General features: G+C 39.0%; 2 protein-coding genes across 2 annotated transcripts in view; one reads left to right on the top strand and one right to left on the bottom strand.

The window, feature by feature from the left end:
- TXNDC9 (thioredoxin domain containing 9) overlaps window positions 1-9671 on the bottom strand; it is a 17340-nt gene extending 7669 nt beyond the window's left edge. The window contains exons 1-3 of the mRNA XM_012641945.1: window positions 9449-9671; window positions 6787-7006; window positions 2649-2767 (exon numbers count right to left, since the gene is read on the bottom strand). Coding sequence (XP_012497399.1) covers window positions 2649-2767; window positions 6787-6975 — 308 coding nt within the window. The 5' untranslated portion in view covers window positions 6976-7006; window positions 9449-9671. The remainder of the gene's footprint in view (window positions 1-2648; window positions 2768-6786; window positions 7007-9448) is intronic.
- An 865-nt stretch (window positions 9672-10536) lies between these two features.
- Window positions 10537-17278, top strand: part of EIF5B (eukaryotic translation initiation factor 5B) — a 70564-nt gene continuing 63822 nt past the window's right edge. The window contains exon 1 of the mRNA XM_012641943.1: window positions 10537-10773. Within this exon, the coding sequence (XP_012497397.1) occupies window positions 10739-10773 (35 nt within the window). The 5' untranslated portion in view covers window positions 10537-10738. The remainder of the gene's footprint in view (window positions 10774-17278) is intronic.

Genomic DNA, 17278 nt, shown 5'->3' with positions numbered 1-17278 from the left:
TTTTTTTTTTTAGTAGAGACGGGGTCTCGCTCTTGTTCAGGCTCGTCTCAAACTCCTGACCTCGAGTGATCCACCCTCCTTAGCCTCCCAGAGTGTTAGGATTACAGGCGTGAGCCACCGCACCCAGCCTGCACCATTTTCTTTAAAGTAAAATCTATTTCAAACTGGTCAATCCTCTAGTGGTTTTTAAATAGACTGTTGTAACACTCTTTTAGACCAGAGGTTCTTAATCCCAGGTGTTCATTACAATCAACTTTTAATATACAGATGAATCAAAATTCTTTGCCAGTGGAGTCAGGAAACACACAGGTGATTCTTATGCCCAATAAAGTTTGCGAACTACTGCTTTAGAAAACCAACACATGAAACACTTCAAGGTTGTTTTTACTAGTAAGCTCTTTGTACAGTTAAGTGTAGTTCTTCCTGAACTAGGTTTGGGTCCAACAAGTTTCTTGTAACATTGATGCTTCATTACATTTCCCCTGAATGTATCTTTTCATATGTCACGCTTCAGGTTTAGTAATGAGATTTCAGTGAAAAATGGCAACAGAGAACAAATACACATGATAAATGAGTCTTTATATGAGAAATATGTCCCTGAAAATTTGAACATAAATCAACTCCATGCTTTAACTGGAGTAAGGAATGTATTTTAAATACGTTTATGATTCTACCATTTGTCAATCAATCCATTTTCAAAAATTCAGCAGCAGCAGTCATGGTGTAAAAAGCATCAGGCTTAAAACATGGGTTCAAATCCCTCTTTTATTATTTAATAGCTGAGTGGTACTGGGTAAGTCACTTAATTTCTCCAAGTCTTTCCACCCATGAAATACAGGAATTATAATACCTACTTCAAAAGTTATGCACTGGGCATGGTGGCACAGGCCTGTAATCATAGCGCTTTGGGAGGCTGAGGCAGGAGGACAGCCTGGGCTCAGGAGTTTGAGAACCAGCCTGAACTAGAGTGAGACCCCCATCTCTACTAAAAATAGAAAAATTAGCTGGGCGCAGAGGAGTGCACCTGTAGTCCCAGCTACTTGGGAGGCTGAGGCAGGAGGATTGCTTGAGCCAAGGAGTTTGAGGTTGCAGTGAGCCATCATGATGCCACTGCACTCTAGCCTGGGCGACAGAGCAAGACTCTTGTCTCAGAAAAAAAAAAGTTATTGTGAATGTTTCGGAGATAATATACATGAAACTATCCAGCCTACTATGTGCTAAGAACTTTGCTAGATATGTAAAAATTAACAGAATGATCTGAATTTTGATTTTTCAGTTCTGTTTCAAAGCAAGTATTCCTGGTGCTTCAAGGTTTATACATACATCAATATATTTCCTGACCACTTACTATGTGTTATTATTGCTCTAGGGCTACAACCCAGAGTACTGTGGGGCACAATACAGATAAACACTCTGCCTTTACAAAATTAACAATCTACTTGGGGAAGACATACAGTAAGTCAAAAAACAGCACCAATATTACATACTGATATCAATATATCACCTCATCATATATGCCAGAAGTTGGCAACTTAAGAAATGTGTGCCAATGGGAGATAATAGTGTACCACAGGAGCAGGCGGTTTCTCTCATACCCCTCATCCTTCCTAATCCCTTCTCCCACTTTTCCTTACAGGGGATTTCATCATCTCAATATTTTCACTTTTATTCTTAGTCAATGAATTCCAGGCAATCAATCCTTGACAGGTGTTAACTAATAACAAAGCTGTTGGGTTGTGAGGCTAAGGCAAATGCCAGGCAGGCTACAGAAATGAGAGACGAGGGTAGGGCTGAGACAATAGTGAGTCACAGCATCTCTACACTACAGTGTAAGGGAGTATCTGTCTAAGGGAGGCAGCTGCTACTCAACACCAGAAAACTGCTATCATAACTCCAGGTTTGCTATTATTAAGTTTTCTGATTTTTAAAGAAAATTCTGGAATGGGGATATTTTAAAGATGGGATATCTCTGAATTTTCAAATTTTGGCAACTAATCAAATTTGTGGCCTTCCCCTACAAAAAGAAAGGCTTGAGTCCTCTGGTTTAAGATATAACCTCTATTTTCATTTTATAAGGGAACTACTTTCTTAGATTTGCAGACCTGGGTTAGTCTAACAGAAATCACATCTCCTTCCAACCAAGCCTGGCAGATCCCACTATGCTTCTGATGAAACCCTTGGTCAAGCCATCGTCTCCCTATCAGAGTTACTAGCTGAGAAAGGAGTGACTGAATGAACATTAACTTTGAAAGGTTGTTGACCCCCTCTTCCCATGTCATAATAGTGAGGGGAAAAAAGCAGAAATAATTATCATTGCACGGTAAGAATTTAAAGTGTACATTTCGAAGATGTTTTTAAAGTTAGTGAAAATATAAGATAATTCACAAAATACAAGTCATTTATATGGGAATATTATTTTCAATAATATTCATTGATACTTTTGCATGTCACTGGTCTTTAAGATAATCTTTAAAATAATTGCTTAACATTAATGTACTGAAAAGGACATTAAAGAACATACTAGAATATAATGAAACTTAGGAAGTTGTTCCTTTTAGTTTTCTAATTTCTCTATTAAGCCAGCGTATCTCTATCTAAATATTTCATCATTTTTTTTTTTTTAAGAAGCATGGTGGAAACAAAGTTACCTGAATGTGGAATCTCTGTAGAAATGGCAAACCACTTTTTTACTCTCCTTGACTTCTTGAAAAAAGTCTCTCTCACTAGGGATCTCTCTATATTCCCCATGTCCTTTAGAAAGCCATTCCTAATTTGGAAAGAAGTGAAATATTATTACACATGTGAAATATATCTCTTTCAGTACCACTTGACATTTTAAGTGTCCAAAATCATCACAATATTTTGTAATGGAGTCAATTTACCTTGTACAGAAATGAATTCCTTTTAGCAGTTTACTATCCTATGTTTCTAGTGTCGATGCAAAGCTAGGCTATGGGCAATGACTATCTCCACAGCATGGCTTAAATTTAAGATAAACTTAATTTAAAATTTAAGATAAACTTAAAATATTTATTTTCTCAGAACTTCCAAAATAAAAATTTAGATTCAAGAGACTTAGAATGTAAGTATCCATTTAACTCTTAACTCTATCCATGCCTTCTTAAAACTATAACCAAGTTATGACAAAATGTTAAAAAATAATGCTCATGAGATAAAGCCAGTCAGTCATGGAGAGAGGAGAGGTTACCATACGTCTGAAGCTCAAGAGCCTTGTCGGCTTTTAATGACTACCTCAGAGAAGCAGGTACCTCTTTCACACTGGCCACCAATGGACAGTGTCCCCGGAAGAAAAAAGTAGTCTACTCGCATGGTGTCCAGAACTAACAAAGATCTAACATCAAATCCCACTTTCTGAGTCAATACCGGAACTCCTTATCAACCAAGTCTGACAGACCTTTCAGCTTTTTGAACCTTTCCAATCAGTAGCACGAAGTTTATCACTTCAACTAGAAGCTCATTTCCTCTATTGGTCAACTGGTTTTAATAAAAAGGAGCATTAGGCTTGCAGGCAGAAGCCACAGATTTCAATACCTGTTCTACCACTTATTAGGCTATCAATTCTAATAACCTTTCTGAGTCTCAATTTCCTCATTTGGAAAGCGGAGATGTAAAGCAGCTATCCCATTGGGTTGTTATGAAAATGAAATAAGACAATCTACAAGAAAATGCCTAAAACAGAATCTGGCATTTGTGCTTAACAAGCATCTACTATCTAATTTTTAGAAAGGTCTTCTCACATTGAACAACACCCCTAACTTTGGTCTGTGGATCCCTAGCTTGGACTAAGATTAGAGAGACACATATTCTCTTTCACATGCCACTCCTTTAAATATCACATCTTGCCTAAGTCTTTCCTTCTCCAAATTGAACATTTCCAGTTCCTTTTAACTGTTTATCATACGAAAAGATTTCAAGACGTCTTACTCTCTCTGGTTGTCCTCTGAATATACTCAAATTCACCCATGTCTTTTTCAAATGCAGCAGGGGTCTAAATCCAGCCCTCCAAATCCAGCCCTCCAGAAGTGGTCCAACCAAAAAGGACCAGGAGTGCCATCTCCCTTCCTCCTCTGGACTTCAGCTACATGGCCCAAACTATGTTAATAGTTTTGGTATCCATTTCACATTAGTTTACGTTAAGCTGACACTCACAGAAGGCCCTGATATTTTTTCCTCATGTGAAATTTCTATACATGGTTTAAACTCTCTAATACAATTCCTCAATGATATGTGACATTTCATGACTGCTTTCTTGCCTCACCAATAATATGGGTCCTTAAAATTATTTGTTTTTTAAAAATCTGCTATTTTATTTTTTTCTCATGTGTTTAGTCAAGAGGCTGAAGACCTGACTTAACCTGTCCAAGTTCCTTTGAGGGAGGGTGTGCCCATTATGAACCTCCAGTACCCCTCCTCAGACACTTGGCACACTCCTGCACTCTTAGCACAGCTATTTGCTAAACAGAATCAAGCAGGATGAGCCTATTTGAGCCATGGCAGTTGGGCAGCACCTGGCTCTCACTCAGTAGCTGTCACTCAAGCCTCTGCTGGGCTCTTCCTATTTCTCATTTTGTGTCCCTGCTCCCTACCTAAGTGCTACAGCTCTAGCTGCAATCACAGGAGGGTGCTTGGTTGACTGAGGAATACAGATTAGCATAGGCCTATTAAGTGTTGAGTATAAGTCACTGCATACAGTGGTTCCCCAATACCCTTGTGGATCAGATAATCAAAATTACTATGTAGTCTACACTACTCTTTCAAAGAGTATCCATACAGACTACAAAGGTTTCTTGCCTACTTCCACAGAAAACATTTTAATAAAAATGATCTATTAAAATACAATGGAAGAGGCCAGGCGCAGTAGCTCAAACCTGTAATTCCAGCACTCTGGGAGGCAGAGGTGGGAGGATTGCTTGAGGCCAGGAGTTTGAGATCAGCCTGAGCAAGAGCAAGATCCCGTTTGTACAAAAAAATAGAAAAATTAGCCCGGTGTGGTGGCGCGCACCTGTAGTCCCAGGTACTCAGGAGGCTGAGGCAGGAAGATAGCTTGAACCCAGGAGTTGGAGGTTGCAGTGAGTTATGATGACATCACTGCATTCTAGTCAGAGTGACAGAGTGTGACTGTCTCAAAAAAACAAAAACAATGAAAGTTCTAAAATAAGACCCGAGTTAATCCATGACAAATTCATTTTAAATTGATTTATATGTTAATAATAAAAAAGTCTAAAGTCAGCCCACCTCTGTTGGTTTTTAATTATAAATAATCAGACTATTTTCGAACTTCTGAAAACTTCCTTTATAGCATTATTTAACGTATGTTCCTTATAAATCAGGTGCATTCAGTCTTTCCCCCAAAATATCCTAGTTACGAGAAATTATTTTTATAATCTGTTTTTATTTAAATTTAAAAAAAAATTTTTTTACAGACAGTGTCCCCATTGCCCAGACTAGAGTACAGTGGTGCAATCACAGCTCACTGTACCCTTGAACTCCTGGTCTCAAATGATCCTCCTGCTTCAGCCTCCCAAGTAGCTCTGGACCACAGGTGTGTGCCACCATGCCCGGCTAATTTTTTAAAATATTTTTTATAGACACAGGGGGTCTTGCTATGTTGCTCAGGCTGGTCATGAACTCCTGGCCTCAAGTGATCCTCCCGAGTTGGCCTCCCAAAGCGTTGGGGTTATAGGCCTGAGCCACTGTGTGTGGCCTGAAAAATTATTTTTAGTTGCACATTAGTAATTAGTAGTGTACTTAACTGTAATCACGAAATGAGTTTGTGGCAGAACCTAAACATATATTATCTTAAATCCCAATAATCTATCCTCTGCTTACTATTAGCATTATATTAAGAAAAGTAGGTTATTTTCTAAAATAGGGTACATTTTAAAGCCATATAATATACCCTATTTTAGAAAACTAAAAATACAAAAATTAGAATTCACTCATATTATAAAAGATTCTTTCCTTTTATAGTAACTCTTCTAAGCATTGAGAGTGGAACACATTATCAAAGGGATACTAACAAGAGTAGCACAAACAAAACTCCCTGTTTCTTCAGAAAAGTTAAAGCTCATGTTTTAGTCACAGCCAACTGAAGAGGAACCAGAGTTCGTGATAATGTATTTCTATGTAACTTAACCCAATGGAAACATTTTTTAATCAAATCTCAATTTACAGAATTTAACCCATTGGTTTTGATTGGAGTCTACAACTACAAGTTTATTCCACACTCACACTCTAAGAAGCTAACAAGGATAGAGCTGTGGCTACCTTTCTTTGTGACCCAGCATGCATTCCTTTGAATAAATATGCCATATAATTTAACATTACATTGGAAATGCCTGAAATACTTTCTTCAACATAAATTGACTTAACAGCTCTTATCTAATATGCCTTATCCCATTTGCTTTGAAAACAGCTAATTTATGATGGTCTTTAATACTACCTGAAATGGAAACCAAAGACTCCCTAGCTCTCCCAGCGCTCTTCCTAGCCCATTTATCCCCTTAACCAAACAAATCCAAGCTCAGAAAACAATCTTGAGCAGATCTTTCTTTTACTTGAATACGGATTAATATACTGATTGGGCTAGTTAGGAATGTGTCTTTAAAACACATTTTTTTCTCAGCAAATTTTTAACAGTAAAATTCTGAATTCAAAAAAATCCTAAAAATGAGGAACAAAATGTAACTACTATAGCACATGTATATATAAGTTGTTAGGAGCATACTGTTATAGCAATTTCAGAAAGCAGGGCAGAGAGGTTACTTGTTTCTGCTGTTGAGCCTTCCTTAGTGCCTCAAGTCTCTTTTCTTTGAGGCGTTCCAATTCATCTTCATCCATCTGATCCAGTTTCTGAATTTCAGAATCCAAATGTTCTTCCACTAGTTTGGTAGTTTGAAGCAACTGATTCTCCAGGACTTTTGAAAACATGTCTACAGATGCATCAGCTTCCATTCTTCTAAATGGTACAGGTTCAGCCTTGGTGCTGGGGAGGAGGTTTCCAAAATTAAAACAAAACAAAAAAAATGCAAACAATAAAGTTTTCTCTTCCATTTTCAAAAATTTAACAAGTATATAATGTGTACACCATGGAGCATTCTGCTGACATTCATCCAGGCACTTGGTGTTGAACTCGGAATTTTAATTAAAATATTTTTAAATTTAATTTTCAATAGTTTCTAGTCAAACCACTCTAAAACTACTTATAGCAAATTTTGGGTGCTTCTGACCTCGTTTGTGTTTTACTATACTAAAAAAAAGACAAGTTTTTAAGACCGTCACCAGACCACAGAGAAATGAGTTGTGGAATTATACCTAATGATACATATACTGACAATCAGTGTTCTTTACCAAAGGAAAAGGGAAACAAAGCAGAAACAACTGTGAACAATGGTAAGGTATAACTAATGAGGTTTTACCTATACTTATACATATTAAACTTTACTTCAACATACAGTAAAGTTGAGCAAAACACAAGATTTTCTGTGGTCATTGTCCAAATGAGTTTCATGTAATTCCCAAGACATCTTATAATTTATGTAAAGAATAGTGCCTGGTGTTCCATGAGCATTAAGGTCCATTCCTGTTCTCCTATTATCTAACAAAAAAAAAATCTATGCGGCTGCAAAAATTGACACTGGTTTCAATTTACTGACACTTAGAATAACTTTGATATAAAACAATGTAATACTTCAAATATTTTTTAAATGTTTATTTTTTATCATCATTACTTCTCTATGTAAAATGAGAGTTTTAAAACAGAACTTAGATTAGAAAGGAAGATCTCAATTACAGTCATACATCACTTAATGACAGGGATACAGGCTGAGAACTGCGTCGTTTGGTGATTTCATCATTCTGGGAACATTACAGAGTGTACTTACACGAGACTGGAGGGTACAGCCTCCTACACACTTATGCTATATGGTATAGCCTATTGCTCCCAGGCTACAAACCTGTACAGCGTGTTACTGTACTGAGTACTGTACGCAAGTGTAATACAGTGATAAGTATTTGCGTATGTACCCATATCTAAACATAGAAATGGACAGTAAAAATACACCGTTATAATTTCTAGGGACTGAAATGTCCTTATGTAGCACATGACTGTATGTATTTTAAAAGAAATGGAGTATTTACTACTAGCAACAGAGGAGAATTTTATGTGTATTCCTGGGTTATTACCACACAAATACTATTTATAATTTGCCTGTCAAAGCAGGATGGTGTTTTGCAAATACTACTGAAGCACCTTAAAAATATGAATAAACTGTGAATTCATTCATTCATTCAGCTTCTGACATAGATCCTGGCCTACAGAGACCCTCCATAAATGCTGAACTAACAAGAAATATTCTTCTTGTAAACTTCACATCTGATTCCTTTTTCTTTACAGGAAAAGCAGCTGAAAAGCATACTTGATTTCATCTTTGTATTCCCAGAGCTAGCAGTGCTTAGAACACAGCAGGTACTTAACAAATATGTATTTAATGTTAAATAAACATATGCCAAGCTTTGGTTCAAATTACTGTACTGTCAGGTTTCAAAAGTATTTGAGTTTAAAAAACCAAATTGAGGCTGGGCACGGTGGCTCACACCTGTAATCCCGCCACTTTGGGAGACCAATTGCTTGAGGCCAGGAATTCGAGACTAGCTTGGGCAACACAGCGAGACCCTGTCTCTAAAAAATTAAAAAAACCTGCAAGCTTCTCATAAGTGGTACAAAACTGGAAAGGAGCTGTATGTTAAATACAGTAAAAGATTTCCACACTCTCTACCTCCCAAGAAAAACGTAGGGTTGTTACCCTCAGGGCAGGGGCTAGATGGAGAAAATAAAATACTGACTTGCATATCAGAACCTATTGTTACCAGGGGCATAGCGAAGCTTATCCCTGGAGTTTTAAAGGATGAGCCCAGAATTTAATTTTGGGATAACTGGGAATAGAAGCTATTAACAGGAGCTGTTCTGGGTGCAAGTGTTGGTGGTTGCCACATTGAGAAAGGAGTAAGTTATCGCGTTGAAAAAGGGGTAACTTTTCATTCTTCAAACCACAGCCCCTGATTCTTCCTTTTTACAGCTTAACGGGAAGGGTGGGAAGGGACACAGCGTGTCCTCGAATTCCCTCACCATTTTTTTTGATACCCTTACACGTACCCGTCAAAACCACAAAGGGGTCTCGTCCTTAACTGCACCCCAGGTACCTTCCTAAGAGTATTCTTGCCACTCCCAAAGCCCTGGGGGACAGAGGACAGCACAGTTCCGGCGGGCCAGACTTCAACGCCTCCCAGGGCGCATGCGCCAGAGCCGCCGCACAGACACCGGCGTCCGGGCCGCGCCCCTCCCCCGCCCCGGCCGGAGTTGAGCAGCGGTGTATGGACCAGCACAGGGACGTGGTGACAGGTCTTTCCACACCACCCTCTGCCCTACCTGAGCTCTCGGTGATGCCTCAACAGTGAGGGAACAGCAGCTCCAGAAGAGGGGTCCACTCTGGCTTCAACCTTGCAATAGCTGCCAGCGGCTGCGAACCGGCCGTCACTTCCGCCTTCTCATTGGCTGCGGATCTCACGCGATACCACTTTCGGCGCCCCAAGAAGGGGCGGTCGGGTGTGCGGCGAGCGCTTCTGCGCGTGCGCCTCTGGCCAGCAGTCCGGAACTTAAGGCTTCCGAGTTTACCTACCTCGAGGTAAACTTCTGGGCTTGGAAGGCAGCGAAATACGCTGGAAGTTGTAGTTTCTTAGTGCGCAGGTTGCAGTTGTTGGATTTTCTTAGGCACTGTGCCCCAGTGCTCATAACGTTAAATTGGAAATGAGACAGCTACGATCTTGCTCAGGAGTGACGCTCAAACCTCGTTTCCATCCTCAAACTGTTGATTGAACATTTTCCTTTTTTCTAAGGTTGAGGCAAAACTTACACAACACAGTGGATTTTTGCGTAGTTAAAACCTGTATCACCGCCTAGATCCAGATTAAGAACATTTTCACCACCCCAGTAGGTTCCCTTATGACTTCTCTAAACATAGGAATTTTAAGGACTTCCTCTTGCTTTCAATATAAAGATTAAGACTTATATGAGGAAATTGATGGGTATGCCCGTGTATGTTTTCTTTAGTGACTGTACATACTTAATAATCCATGGACATTACTAAGAGGTCCTAATTTTATCCTGGATTTACCCTTGGGAACCCCAGAGGGCTCATTATTGGTACGTTTTGGTCCTTTACTGAACTTGGTGCAGCTAAGAATACAAAGGTATAAGGGAAGCCCGAGGCCTGCTGCTGAACCGAATGCCAATACCCCAAAGCCTGCGTTCACCTGCGGGGAGGGGGCTGACGTGGGGCATTGATAACCTCATTGTCCACCTCCGGATTCTAGAACCTGGAAACCGCGCGGGCGTCGGCGCGCGGCGGACGATTGTGGGCAGGGGGCGCTAGGACTCCTGCCTGGCCGGTCGGGCCACTGGAGACGCTCTACCCGAAGCGCAGCTCTCGATGAGCCGCGCCCTGCGTCCTCACGCCGAGGCGGCCGGGCGATGCGCTTGCGCACTGATCGTTCACACCATATGTGTCCTGTCCCAGTGTGCGGGTCTGTGGAGAGCCGGGTGCGAGCGGCGGCAGCGCGGTGGGAACGGTTCCGAGCGGAGAACAGAGTCGGCGGGGGGACAGTGGGTCTGTGAGAGACCGAATAGAGGGGCTGGGGCCACGAACGCCTCTGACAAGCGATGGGGAAGAAACAGAAAAACAAGAGCGAAGACAGGTAGCCACTGGTTGGTTCTGTACCGCGGTGGCCGCCGCGGCTCATTGGGGTGCGCGGGTCCCGCCGGGCGCGAGGTGGGACCGGGGTCGATGCTCGCGAAGAGCCTTGCGGGGCGCCAGGTCTGGGCCCATAGTGGGCGGCACGGGTCTAAGACCCCAGGGCCGGGTGGGCGCGTAGGGCCTTGGCAGCTGGCGGGTCCTCCCAGCCGAAGCTTAGTCTCATCGCTGCCCCTTCCCCGGCCTGAGGAGCGGGGCAGTGGTCTGAGGATTCCCGGCCGCGCGAGGAGTGCTTCAAGCAGCTTCGCTGGGCCAGGGGTGGCCAGGCCAGCGTGGCCCAGGGAGTTGTTTTTTCGGCGCTACTGTTAGCGAGGGTCGGGAAGTTCTTTTTATGCTTTTTGTACCTGTGAACACTTGGGAGAGAAAGTAGTCTTAATCTGACGTATATACCGCCAGGTTTTTCTACTCTCTGAGCCGCTCAGATACGTTGTAGTTATGGAAAGGTGTTTGGCAGCTCGCTCTCAATCTCATTTGGATGCAATTCTCATTTATTTAAGGGCTGATTGTCCAGACTCTATGCTTTTCTATTTCCTTCTTCCGGCCTGCTTTTTGGTCATTTCTTTGCTTTCTAGCCCTCCCCTAAGAAGGGAGGAGGAGGAGATGAAACCAACCAAGATTGCTCCTTTCTAACTGTTTAAAAAGCTTTTTGGGGGAGGGAGTGTAAGGGTATATGCGAGTTAACTTACCCAGAGATTTTTGGAACATTTCTATGTGTTACATTCGATGTAGTTCTTTTTACCATTTTCACTGAGAGTTTACTTCCTGGGAGTGAACAACATGTGTTACCTTTGTACATTACCCACGAAACTTCGTTTAAAGTACTAGGTGGAGAGTAAGAAAAATTAAAACCCAAAAACTAGTGCTAGTTTATCAGTTTGACTCAAAACAGATAATGTGGTCCTGGAGTTAAGATTACTAATTCTATTTGGAATCCTGGGTTGTTCTTCACCTAGCACTTATGTAGGAAAATGAGTGGAATTAAAAGACAAGGATAGTCTTGTATTTCAGTTTTAGGTCTGTTGGAGGAAGTTAATTGGTTTGGAGACTAGAATTTATTGTTACTCTAACCAGATGAATGAGAAAAAATAAGCAGAATTATGAGTGCTGTAGTGGAATACAGATTTCTGCACTTATGACAGAAATTTTTGATGCATAGGATACTTTTTTCCTTGCAGAAATTTTCAACCATATACAAAAAATAGAGAAATTAGTATAATAAAGCTTCATGTATCGATTACCTGGATACACGCATTGTTAGCACTTGACCAATTCTGTTTCATCCACCTACTAGATATTTTAAAGCAGATTTCAGTAGCCTTTTATCTATAAATCTATCAGGCGTATCTGAAAGATAAACATTTAAAAAACCCCACACGCAGCCACAGTGTCGTCATCAAGCCTAAGCAATATTAACTATGATTTCTTAAATTTTATCTGATATCCAGTCAGTTTTCTAATTTCTCTATTATTAAAACAAAAATCTTTTTCAAGTTGTTTGGTTCAGGATTACACAAATCTGTTCTTTAAATTAAAAAAAAAAACCCATGTATATATTATTCTACTTCCAGTTTTTACTTTCTGTGCTCTTTCACAATGTAAAAAAGCCATTGCAAGGGGAGATGTTTACTGCTTTTGTATTTTTAGAGAAAAGTGAACTTCTGTTACTGATTTATAGAGATTTTCATTGGTTTGGTAGTGTAGAAGGAATGCTACTGGGTTTTTTCCCTTTCAAACTAATCTATAGTCTTTATTTTTGGCTTGTGTTGAAGGGAAAGTGGTGGCAATGTAATTTTAAAACATTTTCTCATATACCAGTATGAATGTGTGTGTATATAAAATATATATATACACACACACGCCGTGGATTCCTTTACAGGAATACCTTTCAAATTATATCTAAGAAATTCTTAGATGTAGCAGAGGGTCCCCCTTTGACCAGAACTGTATGGCTTTTTTGTTTTGGTATTTATTCCGCATGAGAAATTGAGAGTTGGAGGGGGGAAAGTTCCACTGCTCTGTGAGTTTGCTTTTTTCCCTTTGTATATTTGTATATTACTTTCCTGAAGAATATTTTGAATATTTGCAAATAGAACAGAAACATAGACTGTGAAGAAAGGAAGGACAAAGTCCTATTTAGGATTAATATTCTTATTTGTGTAAAATGAGATATATCTGGTTTTATTCTCTTGTGTGAAGATTCCTACTTTAAAGTTTTACTGTCATCCCACCTACCTTCCCTTCCAGGCTGTCCTAAGCCAAGCATGTTTCTGGCTGGGTAGAACCGGGTGAGAAATGAGTAGCTGCTTATTAGTTATCAAGATAAACCACGGAGCCACTTTTCACTTCATGGAAAGAACATAAAATACTTGATTGTTTTTAATCCTTATATTCAGTTAATCCTTATTTTTAACTTAGCCACTCAGTGTTCATTTAAAATTAGATTTTATTTAATCTAGTTTCATTTGTATAGCATATATTAGTGACTGAAATATTTTTGTATTTTTAGAATTCTAGAACTTTGTTTAAAGAACAAGTTGTAGAATTCTGTTCCACTATATGTAATTCCAAGAATGAGATTTTGGTAGGGTGTAAAGCAAGTTTTCCTGCCTTTTTTCAGTTGACTGAAGAAACTCGTTGAGGCAAAGGATAGGATTCATTCAGTATCTACAGATCACACAAAATATAAGCTGTACTTCATTCCTCCCTCTAACTTTCCCAATTGTTAGTTTATATAATTAGACCTTATGGGATCTTGTATGCTCTAGTGATACCTTACTGTTTCCATTTACACAATACAGTGGTTGTTCTCTAAGTGATGTGTTGTTCAGAGAAAAAAAGATCTAGATTATCTATAATAGTTTTTGTCATTAGTCTCCAATTCTTCATTCTGGTCTTTTTTTTTTTTTTTTAAGGATCTGTTTAAAGGTGATAACTAAGTGTGGTAGTTAGATTTTTCTTTTTTTTTTTTGAGACGGTCTTGCTCTATTGCCCAGTAGAGTGCCGGTAGATTTTTCAAGTTATAAGGAACTCAGTAGGTTACTTTAATTAATGGGGTTAATACAACCCTCCCCCTATCAACTCCCCAACACACCCCAACCCCCATATAGAGGGAAGGAAGATAATTATTTATCTCACAGTTAGTTATCATAGAGGCGAGAATGTCATTCAGGAGCTAGAAGGTCTTTCAGGATTCAGTGGAGTTCTAGGTGCCTTCAGTATCAGATTATTTGTTGCTGTGGTTCCCTACATTTGTGGCAAGCCAGTATAGTGACTCCACTATTCTTTGCTTTTAACTTCAGATAATGTTCCTATCATTACTGGTGACCTCCCTCCTTTTGTGGGAGTTCTGGCTATCTCTGAGATGACAGCTGCCTACCCTTTAGATGATTGCCTTAGTTTCAGGTGTAATCATGGTAGCAAAGTCTGTGATAGAAAACAATGGTGATCTACTTAAGGTACCTGTCCAGAAGGATCTGTGAGTATAGCAGGCACACCAGACCTGCCCAGAGAGGGAACAGTGTAAGTTGTAAATAGTTCAGGTTCAGTAAAGGAATTCATCTCTTATTTGCATGTATTTGAATTAATAAAAAACTCCTGTCTGCATAAATGAGATCAGAAAAGAAAAAAGATGCATCATCTGAGAGTTCTTTTTACTTAACTTTGTTCCTATACTGACATGTTAGGAAGTTGTTGATAGGGGAAGAAGTCCTAGTTTGCTATAAATGAATAAGAAAGCAGATTATAGACTTTTGTTGGTAGTAACCTCTCTAGCTTTCCAAGCTGGGGATATCTGTAGGGATCTGATTCAACTACTTTTAATGTTACTTGCCCATTAGTTGTACTTTTTTTTTTTTTAATCCTTCTAATTTTATTCCAGTCTTGCAATTGGTCTGTAAGGTGGGCAAAGCATTATTTTACTGAGGAACTAAATGTCTGGTGGTTAGGTTAGCATAGCAGTTCTCAAACTTTGGTCCTAGGACACTCTTAAATTATGAAGGAATGCAAAAGGCTTTTGTTTATGTGGGTTATATCTATTGATTAAAATATTAACAAATTAAAACTGAAAAGTTCTTAAAGTAATTTAAAAATAAAACACATTAATACAAATAGCATTAAATAACCATATTTTAAAAAAATAGTTAAATATTTTTGCAAACCTCTTTACTGACTTAATAGAAGATAGATTCTCATATCTGCTTATGCATTCGATACGTAGCATTATTACACATTATGTGGCCTCTGAAAAATTCCACTGTATAGTTGTGAGAAAATGAGAATGAAAAAGGCTCCTAGCCTCTTGGTATTATTTTGAAAATAGTTTTGACCACCTAAATTAGTTTAGACCCCCCTAAAGAGGTCTTGGGGACTAAATTGAGAACTGCTGGTTTAGGGATTCCTAATCTAGATTTAGGCATTTGTGAGACATTTCCCAAGCTGTTTGACCATCGTTAATGTTTGTCTTACAGGTGCTTAGAATGCTTGAGAATCACTTAACACAATTTAAGACATCTGTGAACAGGTTAACATTCTTGATGTTTTACCAATTTATGATTTTCTTTTTTTTTAAATGTAATACTTGTCAAAGTCTGTTAAAAAATCTGTTGGGATTGATTTTAATTGGGAGTCCATTAAGTATTTAGATTATTGGCATCTTTATGATATTGAATCATCCCATTCAAGAAATATATTGCATGTCTAAGCATTTAAATGCCAGATATTGTTCTAGGTGCTGGAAATATATTTGTGAGCACATAATGATTTGCTTCTCTACTTATTTGGATAATTTAATTGTGTATCAGCAAATTTTTATTTTCTTCATTTGAGTCATTAGGATATTTCTTGTTTGGCTCACTCCTAGTTAATCTTGTAGTTTTGGTTGCTGTTAGTGAAATAATTTTCTTTCTTTCTTTTCTTTCTTTCTTGTAAATAATAAAGCTTTTTTACCAAGATGGTTATTTTATGTCTGACCACCTTACTAAACTCTGGTTTTTTTGTTTGTTTGTTTTTAAGACAGAGTCTTGCTCTGTTGCCCCAGCTAGAGTGCAGTAGCATCATCATAGCTCACTGCAATCCCAAATTGGTCTCAAGCAGTCCTCCTGCCTCAGCCTCCTGAGTAGCTGGGACTACAGGTGCGCTCCACTGTGCCTGGCTAATTTTTTCTATTTATTTAGTAGAGGTGGTGTCTCGCTTTTGCTCAGACTGATCTAGAACTCCTGGTCTCAAGTGATCTTCCCACCTTGGCCTCCCAGGATGCTAGGATTACAGGCATGAGCCATCCCTGGCCTGAACTCTTGTTAGTGTTAAAAAATAGTTGTCTAAAGGGTGAGGACTAAATTGTGACTTATTCTGTTAGTTTGTGATTATATGTAATGAAATAGTATAAAGAGGGGAAGAGCAGGGAGAAAATTGAAGACGTTACAACAGAATTCACATGTTTTATTTAGTGATATATAACTTTTTCTCTCCCTTTCCAACTTATGCCTTGTGACAACTATGTACTTTTGAGAAATTATAGTATAAAAATATACAGGTATTTTATTAAACAATATTTATTACAATATTATAGTACAGTACTTGCCCTAGTAGTGCCCACAATAGTTACATATTTTTAATAATGAAAATAATGAATGTAGAACCAATAACTGGGCTGGGTAAATAGTTTGAGAATCTGGGAGGAAGGGAAAAGTGGATATAAGAACTATATAAAGCTGGGTGCTATGGCTCCCACCTGTAATCCCAGCTACTCGGGAGGTTGAGGGAGGAGCATTCATTGAGCCCAGGAGTTTGAGGCTTCAGTGAACTATGATGGTGCCACTGCACTCTAGCCCGGGCAACAGAGCGAGACTCTGTCTCTAAGGAAAAAAAAAACTATGTATATGTAGAAGAGGAAACTGGGATTTAACATAATAATGTGCATGAGGCTTAGAGCCTCTCAGGTATTAAGCCAAGCCTGACTCCACAACCTGTGGTTTTTTTACACTGTGCTATACTTAAATCCTGACATTCCAAAATACAGATTTTCCAAAGAAAAATTAGTATCTACGTAGGATCTTCAATGGTGAAGTAACTGTTAAAGATTAAAGGCCTAACAAAGAAAGACAGAGAATAGAAAAATGGCAGCTATTTTCAATAGGTGAATCAAGGCTAAAATTTCCTTAAAGAATTTGTTTCTCCCTTAACCTTAATTGAATAACTGCACATCTAGTAGCTTGGCTGTTTAAAGTGAAAACAAAGATGACTTAATGTTTAATTCTTTCCCCTTTTAGACATGATATTTGAAACTTTAGATATGTTCTTTTGGAGGAGACCCTTCTTTTCACCCAGGTGGCAGTCATTTTTTAGTATCATTGGTTTTCAGATCTCTCTTCGGTGATCAAAATGTCTCTTATACTGAGATATAAAATATTTGTTTGGTTTTTATGTTTCTGAAACTTTATTCGAGCCAGAAA

Source organism: Propithecus coquereli, unplaced genomic scaffold (assembly GCF_000956105.1).
Source record: "Propithecus coquereli isolate 6110/MARCELLA unplaced genomic scaffold, Pcoq_1.0 Scaffold171, whole genome shotgun sequence".
Classification (NCBI taxonomy): Eukaryota; Metazoa; Chordata; class Mammalia; order Primates; family Indriidae; genus Propithecus; species Propithecus coquereli.
The sequence above is the reverse complement of the archived record's forward strand: the minus strand, read 5'-3'. Positions and strand labels throughout refer to the sequence as shown.